The sequence below is a fragment of the Microchirus variegatus genome (assembly GCF_963457635.1).
Source record: "Microchirus variegatus genome assembly, chromosome: 5".
Classification (NCBI taxonomy): domain Eukaryota; kingdom Metazoa; phylum Chordata; class Actinopteri; order Pleuronectiformes; family Soleidae; genus Microchirus; species Microchirus variegatus.
This window is the reverse complement of record NC_139806.1, coordinates 3195922-3213747: the sequence shown is the minus strand read 5'-3', so window position 1 is coordinate 3213747 and position 17826 is coordinate 3195922. Positions and strand designations below refer to the sequence as shown.

General features: G+C 43.9%; 1 protein-coding gene across 1 annotated transcript in view; it reads left to right on the top strand.

Moving 5' to 3' along the window:
* Positions 1-16477, top strand: part of LOC310928051 (uncharacterized protein) — a 49806-nt gene extending 33329 nt beyond the window's left edge. The window contains exons 6-15 of the mRNA XM_083890514.1: positions 125-307; positions 2064-2172; positions 3140-3202; positions 4630-4883; positions 9806-9874; positions 13442-13534; positions 14850-14931; positions 15033-15142; positions 15341-15533; positions 16132-16477. Coding sequence (XP_083746640.1) covers positions 125-307; positions 2064-2172; positions 3140-3202; positions 4630-4883; positions 9806-9874; positions 13442-13534; positions 14850-14931; positions 15033-15142; positions 15341-15533; positions 16132-16136 — 1161 coding nt within the window. The 3' untranslated portion in view covers positions 16137-16477. The remainder of the gene's footprint in view (positions 1-124; positions 308-2063; positions 2173-3139; positions 3203-4629; positions 4884-9805; positions 9875-13441; positions 13535-14849; positions 14932-15032; positions 15143-15340; positions 15534-16131) is intronic.
* Positions 16478-17826: the final 1349 nt, after the last annotated feature.

The following is a 17826-nucleotide window of genomic DNA, read 5'->3' as shown; positions in this document are numbered from 1 at the left end:
TCACCTCTGCTTTTTTTCCTCTACCTACATGTATCTCTGCTCTGTCTGTCCAACTCCCACTCTTTTCCTTTCTTTCTTTAATTTTGCTGTTTCTGTGACACGCGATTATTTCCATAACCGCCAGCCTGACATGGGTCCAGCCAAACCAAAAGCCACCAAACCCCGCCCATCCACCCTCTCCACCAATGGTGAGGCCACCTCGACCAAACGCCCCTCCCCCACCCCCACCTCAGCCAATAAAAAAAGCCCAGTACCCAAGCAGACCACACCCAATGCTGCCAAGCGACCGCCAATGGCATCTGCCAAGGTGAGTATACCCCCCCTCCTCGTATGATATACTAACATTAAATACAAATTCTGAGGACAGCAGAGATATCTGGACTCTGATGTCACCTACATGGACTTCCATATCTGTCCCAGATGTTCCTTCACCCTCCTTCTGTGTCATGTTGCCCTCAGCTGGGATTTCCACACAGGTCACTGATCTGAACTGTTCTGCTTGTTGTTATCTGCCACTGTGACTGTGGTTTGTTCATCAGCAGGTGCTCGTCCATCCCACAAGATCTTGGCGGTGCGTCCCATTGGGACTTGGTATTTATAGTCATAGCAAAGGTGTTTCTGTCTGCGTATTTTAGTCATCGCTCCCAGTTGCTGTTTTCAGACATGATCCCCGGGTTATGTCTTCTCCGTAGTCCACATTTATCTTTAAGCATTTAACAGACGCTTTTATCCATAAGCTACACTGGGGTCGTACCTATGTTCCCCGGGTCCTATGTTCCCCGTTTTTCCCAAAAAAGGTCCACTTTGTATGTGACAGGGGAACATAGGACCCTTTTTTTGAAAAAGGGTAGGGTTAGGATTAGGGTTAGAGAAAGGGTCCTATGTTCCCCGGTCACATACAAAGCGGGGAACATAGGACCCGGGGAACATAGATACGGTCCCGCTACACTACCATAGTGCTGTGCAAAAGGTTAACGTGCGTTAACGCATGACATGTTTCCGTGGCGACTGACCAGAAAAATGGGCGAATGACGTCATGTTTACGTGCCGCGACACCGGAGTCCAGGCACCGTTTACCAGTTAGCGCCGTTAGCTGCATTAGCTCCTTTTAGCACCAGTTAGCGCGCCTACAGTGGGACTGGAGCGGTCCGTTTATCAAAGGAAAAGAGCAGCGCTACAAATAACCAGCGTACCTGTGTACTGCGTATGTGTGCCTCTGTTTTTTAAGTTTAGCGTTACTTTAGAGATACTTTACTTTACGTTACTTTATTCAAAATAATAATTTTTGCCCTTTCGTCAAAGAACCAGCAAAATTGTTTTCAGCTGTGCTAACGTCATTGCACAACGGTTTTCTAATCATCCAATAGCCTTCTAACGTGATTAGCAAACACAATGTACCATTAGAACACTGGAAATGGGCCTCTATACACCTATGTACATATTCCATTAAAAACCAGACGTTTGCAGCTAGAATAGTCGTTTACCACATTCAAAATGTATAGAGTGTATTTCTGATTCATTTAATTATATTTCTAGTTTATATTCATTGAAAAAAAAGTGCTTTTCCTTCAAAAATAAGGACATTTCTAAGTGACTTTTGAACGGTAGTGTACATAGAAGAAGTCTTGGAAAGAACTCGATCGGAACAGTGGACTGATAGAGGGTGAGAGTGTCGAAGTGGATGCAAGTGCAGGGTAGGGGGTGGGGTTAGGCTAAGAGCTAGGACAGAAGATGCTCTTGAAAGCGCGGCATCTACAGTCCACCCAGAGCCAGCTGTCTTTCCAGTTTGGCTCTTGTGACATTGGTCCTCCGGGCATGGGTCATTAGACGCCGTTAATAGATGGCTTTGGCTCACGGAAAACTGCAACGAGCAATATTTTTGACACATTCGCTGTCGCTCTTGTGATATGAGGATCTGAAGTCATTTTGTTTTCCTTTTCCCCGTCTTTCACCGTCTTCCCTCTCTGTCACGGTTTGCACGACTGCATGATTGAACACGCGCTAACAACTCAGCTGCAGTGTTTTCCTTTAACGTGCCCTATCTGCGCTCTTCTGATTCCCAGACTCCAGAAAATGGTACGGCTGAGAAACGCCCACCCGGTCCAAAGGCCACGCCCACGCCACGCGCACCTGCCAATAAGAACGGCTCCTCCTCTGCGAGCAAAGCCGCCGGTATGTGCACACGTATTTACAGACACAGACACGTCTGCCATCATCACTTCTCTCCATCGCCCGTGTGTCTGCCCATCTTCTTCAGCAGACCAGTGTGACAGTTATCTCCACTCCACAGCGTTGACTGGATCATAGTAATTGCAATTGCAGGTGTGTGACCCCCCCCCCCCCACCCCCAACCGAACAGTACCTGAACTCTCTTCAGTCGCTAGAAGAATTCACTCAACAAGATAGCTGAATTGCTACCATATCTTTACCCCCTTATCAGACTCAATCTCCGGCTTTTGACGACACCAGGCTGGTATTTTTATCACATCACAGGCAGCATCTCACCTCTCCATGTGAGGGAACCATGACTCAGTCTGAGCTGTTAGTCAAACGGGCCGTTTATTTTTCTCTTTGTGCATTTTAGTTTAGCATCCGCAGAGAAAATGGTTCATTTAGCCACTTCGTAGTAGTATTTTTTGACTGTCACTCTTCGATAAAACTCTTGCCAGACAGAACTTGACTCTCCCGTACAGTCCTATCAGGAACGTGTCGCGCACACACAATGTCTAACAAAGGATTTTTTCTTGCAGGACTCTGGCTTTGGATTGTCAACCATTTCAAGACAAATCTCTTTTTTCTTTTTTTTTTGTCCATGCTAAAAATAGCTGCTGGCGAAAGCGAAAGAGAACAAACCAGTCATTGTGCTGTAAAAGCGTTAAAAACAGGTTAAAGGTCACGAAAGCGGAGTCAGTCGTAATATAAAAAATATTGATTAGTGCAGCTTTAAAGGCTAGGTGTAATTAAAATATGTGTGTTTGTCTGCTGCGGCATACACGACATAGTAAATCAATAGTTTATGTGTTATACGAGTTTTTATTGTTGTGTTTTTCCCATTATTGGTGTCTTTCTATTTATGTGGAAAGAAAAGCTCTGTACAGAAATGGCTCGTGTTCACAAACTACCGTCTTTTCCTACGCAGCAAACAAGAATGACAAGGCTGAGAGCAAGACGCCAGGAGAAGCCAAGAAACCCAAGACTCCAGGTAACAAACTCAGAGAAACGACAAAGATGTTGAAAAACAAGAGGTTGTCGCCATAAATGTGCGTGTTACAGCTTAATACCCATGGAGAACTCATTTTTGGGTAATTTCAGCAAGCCTCAAAAGATGTTTACTTTGTCCATGTTATATTAAAATTAGTGCTTTAACGGCGTCAACATTAACGCCTGACGTGTTTCCATGAAGACTGACCAGAAAAAGACGCGCGCGACGTCATGTTTACGTGCTGCAGCACCGTTTACCAGTTAGCTGCGTCAGCTCCTTTAGCGCCGTTAGCGTGTCTACAGTCAAACTGGAGCGGTCTGTTTATGAAACGAAAAGAGCAGCACTACAAGTAACCAGCGTTCCTGTGTACTCTGTATGTGTGCCTCTGTTAAGCATTTCTTGCACGCTCCTGGCTAAAACTACCAGCGTTAACATGTTTCCATGACGACTGACTGGAACAAGACGCGTGTGACATCATGTTTACGTGACTCCCTGTTGTTAAAATGAGTCTCTAAAGTCATGCAGTTTTTCTTAGCTCTTTTAGCGCCATTGGCGCACCTACAGTCGAACTGGAGCGGTCTGTTTGGTAAATGAAAAGAGCAGCGCGTGTGCCTCTGTTTTTAAAGAGTAATAGTCAGCGTAACCCTGAACAACGATCTGTTGAAAATATTTGCAAACTTCTTAAGAAATAATTTTAATGAATTTTTGAAAATCAGGAAATGATCCATTTGCCCTGATGCACTTTGACAGAAAGCTGAGTTTAGTCTCAAAAACAAAAAGTATCTCGGAATGACTTGAAATTGACCATCGTAATAGTCAGCGTCACCCTGAATAAGGATCTGTTGAAAATATTTGCTTATCTCTTAAGGAATAATTTTAATGAATTTTTGAAGATCAGGAAATTATCCATTTGCCCTGATGCACTTTGACAGTGAGCTGAGTTTCTTCTCTAAAACAAAAAGTATCTCGGAATTACTTGAAATTGACCTTCATTATAGTCGGCGTCACCCTGAATAAGGATCTATTGAAAATATTTGCAAACCTCTTCAGGAATAATTCTAATGAATTTTTGAAGATCAGGAAATGATCCTTTGCCCTGATGCACTTTGACAGAGAGCTGAGTTTCTTCTCAAAAACAAAAAGTATCTCGGAATGACTTGAAATTGACCATCATAGTAGTCGGTATCGCCCTGAACAAGGATCTGTTAAAAATATTTGCATATCTCTTAAGGAATAATTTTAATGAATTTTTGAAGATCAGGATTTATTTTTTTTAAAGACTAATTTTAACACTCGGGAGTCACGTAAACATGACGTAGCGCGTCTTCTTTCCGGTCAGTCGTCAAGGAAACGCGGTTAACCGCCGTTACGCGTGAACTTCCCCAGCGCTAATTTTAAAATGCACATTTTTCATGTTTCCTATCTAGCTCGTCCACGCCCGGCCTCCTCCACCACTCCCGCGACTCCGACTCCCTCCACCAACGGGGACTCCAGCGCTCACCGCCGCCGCGTCCTTACCAAACCCCCCGTGCCGAAGCAGGTCCCACTGGAGAAGAAGCCGCCGGTGCCGCGCGCCAATCGGACCCCGCGTCCCATCAACGCCCCGACGCCTGACCTGAAGAACGTCCGCTCCAAGATCGGCTCCATAGACAACATCAAGTATCAGCCCGGCGGAGGAAAGGTAGGACAGAACTGAGAGTGAATATATCATTCATTTATAATCATGAATAATGCAGCACAGTGATGAACCTGTCAACATGTCAACTAATTACCTACTGACTAAATCCAGACTTAAAAAATGGAAGGGTAGGGGCTGGTTATTTTGGAACTATTCCTAATGGAAACACACAAAAAATACCTACCAAATCAAACCAAACCAAACGATGGAAACACAGCTAAAAATAACGGGTGTAACATATCACTCATATCAGTTATTGAGCTAAGTGGAAAAAGGGAAAGGGAAGATGGAGAAAAATTAAGTAGAGCTGCAACTAACGATTATGTGGAGCAAAGAAACGAAGAAAATATTCACACTTAAGAAGCTAAAAGTCAAAATAGTTGACGATTAATTTAGTCATCGATTAATAATCGCTGAATTGTTTCAGCTCTAAAATGAAGGCAGTAATATAGCTTAACCAATGCTAACTGAGAATAACAACACATGGATCATTATCGTCGTTATTATCAAGGATTTCTTTGTGTCATTTCACTTCTGATGCCTTTCCTTCGGACTGACGCTTTCGTATTTCGGGGGAAAAACGCCTCCAGATGCCTCGACAGAGGGAGCTCAGTGAGCAATTAACGTCCAATCAGGCTCTGTGGCGTGTGTTTGTAAAAATGCTAAGTGGATGCAGTTGATGTTGATTTTCTATCTCGATGGTAATCTCTAAAAATTCTTTTGAAAGAAGATTCACTGAGTTGGGTGGTGGTGGTGGGGGGGGGGGGTTAGGGCTGCACTCACGACCACAGTGACGTCTGCGAGTAAAGTCGTGGTTGACGAAGCACAGTCGGCGATATCGTGTGCACTGGCGTGACGGGTGAGGAGGACCCGAACAGCGACCTGACGTGACCGAGAATGTCAGCGTCCAGACGGCGTGAAGGCGGCGGACATCGGTCCGCTGAAGGTCACCGCAGAAGTGAATACACATTTGAGAAATCGTCAGTACCTCAGGCTCCGGTCGCCAGACGGGCGGGAAAACGAGTGGCGATGTTCTCGATAAGACTGCGAGTTCATCCGTGAAGTACACGCCCAGTCTGGTACAGGCTTGTGACCCTGTCATGCTCCGGGTGGCCAGTTCTGTTTCTGCCGTGAATTGAGTCTATTTGTTGTCTCAGAGGGACGAGTCGCAGACCAATCAATACAGAGCCGTCACCTTTATCATACGAGGAAACGTTTGCAGGGATTCTGAGCAAGGATCTCTCCTGGGGTTCTTTCCCTGGACCTTTCAACCTCGTGTAGATCCAGAAGAAGCTGTGCATCTTTTCTGGCGTAAATAATCGCTGCCGGGAAAGACGGATGTTTGGACTTCTTATTAGTCATGATGGGAGTCTTCTCTTCCATTTCAAAGGACAATTAATTTGAGATTTTTGTCTACACTCTTAAAAATAAGGGTTCCAAAAGGGTCCTTCTACAAGGGCTCAGGTTCTACCTGGAACCATTTGCTTCTGACAAACCCTTTCCAGAAGAAAGGGTTTTTCAAGAGGTCTTGGTAACCTTATAGGGTTCTACTTAGCACTTTTATCATAGAGTATACAGAGAACTCTTTCTGAGACATTGAACTGTTATAAATCCATTTAAATTTTATTTTCTAGAGTGTACAGTAACCTAAACACTTGAAGTCCAGATTATGGTGGAAAAGAATAAACCAGTTAGTCTAGATTAGGCTCATCCAATGGGCCTCGAAATTGGCCAATTTTCCCAAACGCAAAACTTTCCTTTTGTAGTTTTTGTTGCGATCGTTGGACACAAAAGAGACAGAGATTTGTCGTCAGATAGACCCGCGAGGTGAGAGACGGTGAATATACGCTCTGTGATATAAGAGAGGACCATTTAGAGCGCTTGAAAGCAATCTCCCATGGTCTTAAATTGAATTCTAAAACCAAACAGGGGAGCCGGTGAAGAGCGGCTCAGACTCGGGAGGGTGATGTGCTTTCACATCCTGGCAGCAGCTGATGTTTGGACCGACTGCAGGAAAGTTAATAAAAGGTCTGAATATAGAGAAATGCAACAGTCCGGTTGCGCTTTAACGATGGCAAGATACTGAACAAGTACACTATTCAACAAAATATATAACAATCTTAATGTATTATGCATTTTCATACAAAAACCTTACATTTAGGGCTATTTTCAATTATTTTCATCATCAATTCACCTATAGATTATAGTGTGGTCCATACATATGTCATAAAAGGTTGTAAAAATGTTGATCAGTGTTTTTCTCAAACCTGGCATTTATTCAGTTTTAAGCATAGAAATTCACAAAAATCTTAAATCATGTTATTTATTTGTTTAAAACAAACCTCAAACTGATTCATTTATCCATCCATTATCAAAATAATTGATAAATTCACTCATTGTTTATTAGATCAGTCAACTTTAACCTTTTTGTCAGTTTCTGTCACGTTCGTAGCATCTGAAGCACGTATACTGCAACTCATGATTATTAGTTAGTGAATCGGTCCAGAAAATGTTGATCAGAGTTCTCAAATGTCTCGTTTTTGTCCAGTTTCAATGATTTATTTTGTTATACGGAGCAAAGAAACCAGAACATATTCACTTTTATTAGCTGAAAAAAAAAATCTTAAAACCTCTTTAAAAACAGTAAAGAAAACGTCTTAATCACACTGATGAAATATGAAAATCAATAGTCCTGATCTTCCACCATGACTCTCTCCTCCTCCTCCTCCTCCTCCTCCTCCTCCTCCTCCTCCTCATCATCATCATCATCATAGACTTAACAGCTTTTCTTGTTTTCTTGCTCCTCTGACTAATGCACAAGCAAATTCCACGTCCTCTAAGCTTTTACATCGTCGCCTGCGTCCTCGGCACATGCTGCGTCACAGTCTGCGATACTGTGTGTGTGTGTGTGTGTGTGTGTGTGTGTGTGTCTGTCGTAGCTGCACAAACGTAATAAAGAATGAGTCTTGAGAGGGTGTCCTCTGTAAACAAAGACGTTCACAAGTTTGGCTTTTAACGCACATACACACACACACACACACACACACACACACATTGTGATTTAACAATATGCAGACTATGCAAAAATCACACACGGAGACAAAGACGTATACAAAACCTTTTTCTTTACTGTTGCACCCTATTTTAAGAGCGAGCTCTATTTATGTCTACTTACTGATTCAGCTCGCAGCGTTTGTCTTAAAGAGCCTTCAGAGTCGCACAAACAAAGTTGGGGAAACAAACAATGAAGAAGTTTTTTATGCAAGACTTTATGTACCCGAAATGAACTTTTTGGAACCCCTGTTGTAATAAAATGGTACGGCTCTGCTCAGAGACCACGCTGTGGTGCTGTCTGAGTTTCCTCACTCGTCCCTCAGGGAAGTGTCGCTGTTGTCACTGTGAATCACAAACATCACGTCCATTCATACCTGACATTTGTCAACACAGTCTGTCCATGTCTGTCTGTCTGTCAGTCACCACCTGCCTGTGACTCAGCATCAAAATGACTTTTATTACGATTCAGGCCATTTAAGATTCAGTTTAAAGGGATAGTTTTTTTTTTGTTTTTTTTTGTTTTTTAAGTGCGGTTAAGCTAGAAAAATCACATCCTGGTTTATTTTGGCTGAGAACTAATATATCTTATATATCCTGCTATATATTTGCAAAACCTGATTTAATTTTAATTTAAAGGACTAACATCCAGACCTGTTCAAAGAGTTTAAAGAATAACAATAATATAATGCTAAAGTTAACGCTCTTGTTACACAAAGCACCTTTAAATATTTGCAATATCTAATTCATTTCTAGGTGTATACGGCGTCCACGTTAACGCACATTAACGCACATTAACGCATGATGCGTTTACAGTCGAACTGGAGCCGTCTGTTTATTAAAGGAAAAGAGCAGCGCTATAAATAACCAGCGTACTTGTGTACTGCGTATGTGTGCCGCTGTTTTTAAAGTTTAGCATTACTTGCACGCTCCTGGCTAAAGCTACCGGCGTTGACATGTTTCCATGACGACTGACTGGAAAAAGACGCGCGTTACGTCATGTTTACCTGACTCCCTGTTGTTAAAATGAGTCTCTAAAGTTGCACAGTTTTTCATGCCACGGCACCGGAGTCCAGGCGCCGTTTACCAGTTAGCTCCGTTAGCTGTAGCTGCGTTAGCTCCTTTAGCGCCGTTAACCTTGTCCTCAATTATGGCAGGTTCTATTAATTCATTAACAGTCCAACATCATCAGCATATTATTCTCTGTGGTTTTGTAAGATTTATGTGTTAAAATAACGAACAATAACGATGTTTTTTGTTTGTTTTTGTCGGAGCTCAAACCAAAGCCTTTATTTTAGCCTTTAAGTTTGGCTTCATGTTACATAAGAGTTTGACTGCCAAAACAGCCCTGTTCAGAACGCTCGCTTTTGAGCGCCTGTCTCTTAAAATATGCAAATGAGACACAGGAAACTACGTCAGTGTCGCTAAGGCTAGCGGCAGCTAACAGCATTCAGCATTTGCTGACCCTAGCTGGCACATTGCCTTCATATATAAAATGTAAATCCTCTGAGGCTGAAAGTTTGTGTAGAACTCTGTGCTGCACCCTGCAGCCAAGAATGGAACACTTCGCAGACTTCGCTCTTCTAGATACTATTGTATTGAAGCCTGCACCTTCGCGTTTTTTAGGGACAAAGCGAAGCTCCGTGAGACAACAGCTCCAGGAATGTCTCATTGTGGCGTAGCAATGAGTGCGGAAGTCAACATGGCATGTTTTATCTCCTGTACTTGGGAGTAAAAAGTCGATTTTGTCCATCCATATTTTGTTTTCCCCCCACATTTCGAGTCATCGTCACCGCTCCACCCCCGCTGTGTTGTGGTATGTGCTTTGTTTTGAGGCTGTATTAACCAGGGGTGGTGGTTGGTTATCTCCCCAGGTCTCCTCCACCCAGAACAACAAGACATCAGACCCCAGCAGCGCCGCTGCCACTGCCGCCAAGGCCAAAGTAAGTCCGCCGTCGTCTACTTTCTCTGCATTCACCACCTACACCTTCTACGTCCCCGTCAACTCAGCTGATCCGTGTATTTGCAACCCTCGTGAGACACGCGTTGTTTAAAGTGTGACATCAAGACTCCTCAGTCGCAGGTTTATCGACGTTACGAAGAAAAGCGAAAAAAACTGCTAATAAGGTGTCAGATCCTGAGTCTGCAGAAATAGAACGACGTACACTTCCCGTCGCTAACGTCCCGTCACTCTTTAGGTGAAAACGATAGAAAAGCTGACTGAGAAGGTAATGTGCGGATCAAGATCACGCTGACTTCCTGACAGTCGACATCGCCGTCAGTCGCAGGGTTATTGACGTTTTGAAGAAAAGTGAAACGCACAAAAGGGAAAAATCTGCTAATAAGGTGTCACATCACTAACATCCCGTCACCCTTTAGGTGAAAACGATAGGAAAACTGACAAAAGACAACAGATGTTTACACTGCCAAATCATGTACTGATCATCGTTGACAAACTATCTTGACGGCTGACAGAAACTGTGATTATTTTACGTTCTGAGACGGCTCACTTTCTGAGACTCGTGTCGGTACATTTATCGCAGTTTTGGAGGTTTCCAGACAGAAACACCTTCCTCACGTCGAGACTCGAGAAGAGAAGTGAAACACAAGAGAAAATCAGCCTGGCGCCGGCACATTCGCAGTGCTATCGTATGTTTTCCGGTGCCGTAATCTCACTTAACCTTTGCTGAACAATGGTCACTGTGGCCACGAGTAATTACATTATCATCAGGCGAGCGAGTATCATGGAGCGAAATCACGGACACATTCAGCGAGTGTAATTGCGTGGCAAAATTGGCTTTTTTGTCCGATCTAAGTGTGGTGTCGTGTCGCGTACGATGAGCTTCGTGTAATGTCGAAGGCCAGACTACATCCCCCTCGTCTGATTTCACCGTCAGCTCGTTATCTACACTTCTGTATATTTCTAAAGGGAAACAAACCCCAGTGGGTTTCGATTTTCCTCGTAGGAAATCGAACAGATCGAAGCGGCAGGCGTCGACGTCACTGAGTCGCACAGGCAAACTGACGACCCTTGACCTTAATGACTTTTTTTTCCCCTGAAGCACAACAATAACAAATGACGCCGACACTGAAAGAAGACAACATAAACATGTGCTGTATGCAGGGTTGCATATAGATGAGCAGGGTCAACCTCCTACCACTGAGCCACAATGGCACAATTTATTTAATACTTTTACTTCTAAAACTTAAGTACATTTAATGTCAGAAAATGACTTTTGATACGTAAAGTACTTCCCGAAGGTACTTTATACAATACTTGTCCACCGCAGGATTCTCAACGTTGGTCCGTTTCATATGAGCACATCCATGGTTGTGTATCTGCAGCTCTCTGACTTGACTGTTATTGTCATATATTCACCTGTGTTCATTGTTGCTTTACACACACACACGCAAACGTGTATGTGTGCACATGTTACGTATTGAATATTACTGCTGTGAGTCATCCATTGCTGGTGCTACCTGCGTCAAGACACAGAGGTGATGAAGGAAAGTGTCTCAGCTCTGTGTGTGTTTATATCTTTGTGGAGTCCAAAAAAACGTAAAAACGTCTTTTTGTGGGGACATTTTTGTCTGGGCACAGCAAATTTAATGGGGGTTAAGACCAGGTTTTAGGGTTAGGCACTTTTTCCCCACTATACAATTCCAGCATGGCTTGACTCGACTCGGTTAGGTATCGTTTTCCATGACTATTGTTACCCCCTCAACGTGGGCGGAGTCACCATAGCGCGGCTGCATGAAACTGACTTTGTTTGATACGCGACGCAAACACACGAGTGAAAGGAGTGACTTGTAAAGCCTCCATGACTTTAGAGATTTTAGACATTTCCCTTTGCTAAATGTTGGAGATTAAACGCACGTGTTCAGGATTTTTAAGTCTTTTAAGAACTGATCGACAGTTCGGCATTTGTTCGCTTTGATTCCTGATTGTGTTGGACGTCGCGCTCGGCGGCCGGCAGTCTGTTGACGTCACATTTTAGTCGTGCTGGAACTGTGTCGTGGAAAAGCGCCGTCAGTTGTGATGGTTATGGTTTGGGTCAGGAGGACGGGGAATTAATTTAGTCTACGATGTGTCCTCACTGAGATATAAAAATATATAGGGCTGGGCACGTTAGCGATGCACATAACCGCAGGACGTCATGTTAAACGTGACTACCGATTTGTTAAAATGAGTCTCTAAAGTAACGCTAAACTTTAAAAAACAGAGGCACACATACGCAGTACACGGGTACGCTGGTTATTTGTAGCGCTGCTCTTTTCCTTTAATAAACAGTTCGACTGTAGGCGTGCTAACGGCGCTAAAGTAGCTAACACAGCTAACAAAAAAACAAGTTTGTGTTTACTGTATTTGGGGCCTTTTCTTGCATAAAAACAGACCTTTTTAGGACCAGTAGTCCTCATGTGGACCATAACCTGGTCCTCATCAGACCTCAGAACCTCATTTCTGTTGAACTGGACAAGTTTAAGGCCAAGACTTTGAATGTGGTTAAGGTTCGACGACAATGTAGCGCCCTAAGAAGAATAGTTGCGTAAAAAACTAGCATGCGTGATTTCCTCAGGTCTCATTGTCAACTTGTCCAACTTCCTGTCTTCCTGTTCAACTTCACGATCAAGTCCACGTCACTGAACAGATAATGGACCGTTCTCTGCAAAACTAACTGTCCACTTGATCTTCTCTCCTCCACTGTCCTGTATTTCTAGCTTACAGGAAGCTGCCGTGCTTTCCTACAGCATGTTTGCATGAGCTGCTGTCACTTCCCAGGGTTTTTCCTTCTGTGCTTGATTAATTTAAAGGGATAGTTCAGGTCGTTTTTTTGAAGTGTGGTTGTATGAGGTTTCTGACACAGTAGCGCAGTATGTGTGCGTACATGTGAACGTGTTCGCTGCATTATGTCAGCCCCGAAAATTAAATTTGTGTTCACTCTCTCGCACCAAAGAAAAAAATCTGCCTTTTTAGCTCACAAGGAGCACATCACAGCACAACTTATTAACACCTGTGTGCTGTGACGTAAAATCGCAGATGTTCTCTCTGGACTTTGGTGCAGGGAGTGACTGGTTTACAAAGCAACACAAACATTATGATGAGATAAAGCAGCAATGACACGGTTGACTTAAGCATGAGTCCATACTTCATACAACGCCTCATAAAACCTGAACTACCTCTTAAATGTCTGTGTGTTAACGCGATTGCTCTGTTTTTATTCACCCAGTGTCGTCTTTTGTTGCCAAATCAGCGTATAATTCTGTCGTGGAATCATTTTCGAACCACAATTTGTTGTTTTTATTCTCTATGCAGCGATGAAACGATGCACAATACATTCACTGGACTCATTGTGCAGCAAATTCAAATTGATCCATATTTACAGAACAAGGCTGCTCTGTTTTCACCGCTCATGTCTGTTTTCCTGTTACGTCTTCCTTCCTTCCTTCCTTCCTTCCTTCCTTCCTTTCTTCCTCTCTCTCGTCTGTGCTCCTGCGTTGCCTCTCTTTAGGTTCAGATAGTGCACAAAAAGCTGGACTTCAGCCATATCACGTCTCGCTGTGGCTCCAAAGACAATATCAAACACGTCCCCGGAGGTGGCAATGTGAGTACCGCCGGAGCTGGAGGCCCCGACTCTGTTCCAGCACTAGTCATATTTCATGCAAGAGTCGCCTTGTTCTCGACCGATGAGTCCAACTTAAAACAAAAAAATACAATCGGATCAAACGGGAATCTCATTATCTGTTAAACTTCCTGTGACACATTTTGGTTCTCCACAAAAGATCGACGCGCACACACAGGAATATACTGTACATCATTAGTGTGTTTATCCGTGCATGACGTCATCTCTTCAGATATATTTACATTGAAATGTGTCGTTATAGTCGCCGCACAGTCCTGCACCGTCTTAATCCGGGCTAATCTCACAGTCATTAATTAAACAAAACAACTAAAGGTTAATCCTCTTAAGAGTGAGCCCACTGACTTTGCATGTGTGTGCATACGTTGACAAAATGATGACGTAAAATAAGTTCAATCAATATTCATAGTATAGTATAGTGTGGAGCAATCGCGCTTTGTTTGACGTCGAGGGATCAGCAGATTATTTTTTATGTTTCCTCAGTTTGAAATGTCAAATCACTCACATTTGAAACTTGTTTTTCAAATGTAGAGTGACTCTCTGTGTGTGTGTGTGTGTGTGGGTGTGTGTGTGTGTTTCCCAGTTGTACCTGTGTTTAGATGTCATTTGCATGCCTCAAACACAGGAAGTGAATTGTTATGGAATTAACAATTAAAACTCAAGTCGCGGCGACATTCCAATCAAACAAGATGTGTTGTTTGATGACATTGACGCAAATCTAATTCCGTAAAGTTCAGCAGTTTCCACCCGCCCTTGCTCTGCTGCTGTATACACACAAACGCTCCCTCAGGCGGGTCTGATAGTTTTGCTTGACAGAGCCCATTTCTGTTCACGACAATATATATGTGCTTGATAGTAAAAGTGGGTTTTAGGTCGTCCTGTTTGTCATGAATCTGACCGAGTTTATCACAGGAAGGATCGCGGAAAGCGTTTCTCAGAGTCCACTAATGCCCACAGCTGTCACACCTTTTCTCGCTGTGATCTTGAACACGCACTCTCGCGACGTGACAACAGCCTAACAACCGGCTGCTGCTCGCTCCTTCCTCCAATTACAGCCTGTCCCTGATTTTCTCAGCATAAACGGTGCGTCGTCCACCAGCCCTGAGAAAACAAGAATAAGTAGAGTAGAGCAGGTCAGAGTCGGGGAGGATCCAGCTTTGAGGAGGGGGTTAATGTTTGTGTCACGTCACGTCGTCTTATTTCGTCGTAGTTCTACGTTGTGCGACGATACAGCGAGTGAGAAAACAGAGGCTGCATTTTGATCCCCCTCTCTGTCCAGGTGCAGATCCAGAGCAAGAAGGTTGATGTGAGCAAGGTCACCTCCAAATGTGGCTCCAAGGACAACATCAAATACAGGCCAGGTCAGACTCAGTAGTCGCCTCTCTTCTCCCCCCTCCCTCCTTCACACACGCTCGTCTTTTTCCATCTCATTACATCCTGTTGTTCTTGTCTCCACCTCCAGGCGGTGGCGACGTGAAGATTGAGACCCATAAGCTCAACATTAAGGCAAAGTCTAAGATTGGATCCATGGACAACGTGGGACCGGGCAACGAGCAGACCAACGGACACAAGGTCTGCTGACTCATTGTGCTTTTTTACTGACTGTCACCACTAGATGGTGTGCTTCCAAAAAAACAAACAACAACTAAACTGAAGCATGGTTGTCTTTGTCTCTCTCTCTGTGTGTGTGTGTGTGTGTGTGTGTGTGTGTGTGTGTGTGTGTGTGTGTGTGTGTGTGTGTGTGTGTGTGTCTATATTTGGCTTTTGCAGGAGGAGAAAGCAGAGAAGAAGACGTCTTCACCCCCAAGCGGCGCTCCGGCAACAGCACCAGCAGACGTTGCTAAGGCAACGGCACCTGGAGGTGTTGCTAAGGAGAACGGGGCGAAGGAGGCCACGCCCACTCCTTTTGGGGGAGACGGACTGAGGGAGACCCTGAGCATAGACAAACGCATCACTGAGACAAGTGGGTGTAAATAAAACACAACACGTACATGTTAAAACACAACAATTAGACAGAAAGCAAAGTAACTGATTCCAAATTAGCTTTATTAGGTATTATTGTTTTTCCAGGTGTTACTAGACCAGATTTGAAGTTGTTTGTTTAGAAGATTATTTGTGCCAGATGGAGAATCATGTCTTGAAATGGCGTCATGGTTTAAAAAGGGTGTAAAATGACCGTAGATCATTTATGTTGTGCTAAGTTATAAAGTAGATATTGTGTGCAGCTGATGCAGTGTCTGCACCATGTCTGGAGGGGGGGGGGGGGTAAAAGAGAAGGTGAGCAGATGCTTTGTGACAAAATTTAATTATGAAGAGGATCTGCAGAGTTAAGATCAATGGCTTCTTGGAGGTTAAATTTATCCCCGCAGTCGCTGCAGCTGGCTTCTGAGTTCAGAGACACCAGACTTCTGCCTCCTCGTACGGTTTCCAGGCTTCATCTCGCTGATGAACGTGCTTTAGTGTTAATGCAACAGAAACAGTGAGTGTTCACGTAAAACCTGTTCCTCACCAGTACATTTCCACTACCTCTACCCCCCCTTGTGTTGTGCTCCCCTCCACAGATTGAGTCCCAGTGACCTGGTGGGACACGCACTTGCGTTTGTCGAACCTGCCGATCAACAGACCAACCAACCAACCTACCACAGCGCAGTCACTTCCCTCTGGCCCCGCCCCTTCCCCTTCATCTTTGCCCACCACAGCGACAAACTGACCGATCAACTCTCAGTGTTTCTCTGGGGTCCGCCTGCGAGCCCCCCGCTCCCCGACCTTGACCTCTCAACATCCCCGGGCTGACCTTTGGCCTTTCCTGTAACAGAGATTCTGCCGTTTGTGTGTTTTCTCTGTGTGGGGTTTCCCACTCAACCGATAACAAAAAAAAAAAAAAACACCTTGTGAGCACTGACTTTAACCTCAATTCTAACAACCCGATCGCAATAAACCCCACACCATCATAATCATTATGATGTATTAACTAGTTTTTCACAAAATATTTCCACGAATGAGTCTTAACTTTGACGTCTTAAACATTTCTACCCGTGGCCCAAACACGTCTTGCAAAATACCACTTTACCACTTTCGGCGTTATTGCCCCTCCGCCATTCCCATTCCCACTCCATGCCCATTCCGCTTTAGACCGCACTAACCAGGCTGAGGCTTGCTTGTCAAGTCTGCTTCAAATCAACACATTCCAGCCTCCCAGGCAGCCAGCAATTATCTAAATCTACAGCATCTGCAGCACTGCACGATGTCTCATTATAGATCAATTAGGTATTATCTCCCAATTCTGATGTTGGTATCATCGCACCGGTTTGTCTCCTCTAGATGAATTGAAGTAATGCTTATGCAGAACAGAGAAGATACGATGTGCATGGAGAGAGTGGAGGGATGTCGGGTTTATTTCCCCCACGAAAGCATGTATTCAGGTGCTGAGGAGGAAAAAAAGCCACAAAAGGAGCCCGATGATTTTGTGATTAGTGCAGGATAATCATGAGGGTGGTTTGGCGTGAAAGGGAGAGGGCATCTATTACGTTTCTGGATAGGCCTTGGCTCGAAATGGACTTGGCAGTGAGCACAGTAATTGGATACTGCAGCCAAATATTTTTTGTGCGAGGCTGAAATGACAGCGTGAGATGACAGCGTTTGACCTTGACGCGGCGAACGCAGACTCAAGCTGTGGGAGTGATTCTAACACTTTGTCATTATAGTGTTAAATCTTGGAGTTAAACTGCGAGCTGCGCCTTTTAATCAAGAAATACGGGAGCCCTGAGGCACAGTTAGAATTGTACTGTATGTAGCACTTTTCTTGTTGAAGCACTAGCTGCTTTTTAAAGGTCTCTCCAAGGTAAAAAAAAGTTCTAGTTACTTAAATTGGTAATTGGTGGTTTATCTCATGTGGGTTAAAGAAGTAAAATGCAAAAATATATTTGCATTTTACTTAAACGAAAGTTGACCCATGAATTTGTTCTGTTGACCGACGGCAAGCCTTTGAAACCGCGCTGACATTTGAGGGATGAGAAAGCTCAAGAGTCCGATATGGTGAAAGCTTTCGTATCTTCTTATTTATATTCATCCACGTTCATTCAAACCTTCCATTTCGACGGGTAAAAGGAAAAAAAAGAGAAGTTTTTGCAGACACGAAAGCGGCGTTTCGTCGTCGTTCGGCTAGCACTGCTATCAGCGATGAAGCTAGCTAAACCAGAGAAGGTTTCAGAGACTCGCACTAGTTCAATATTAACGATGAGTTAGCCTGCTGCGGT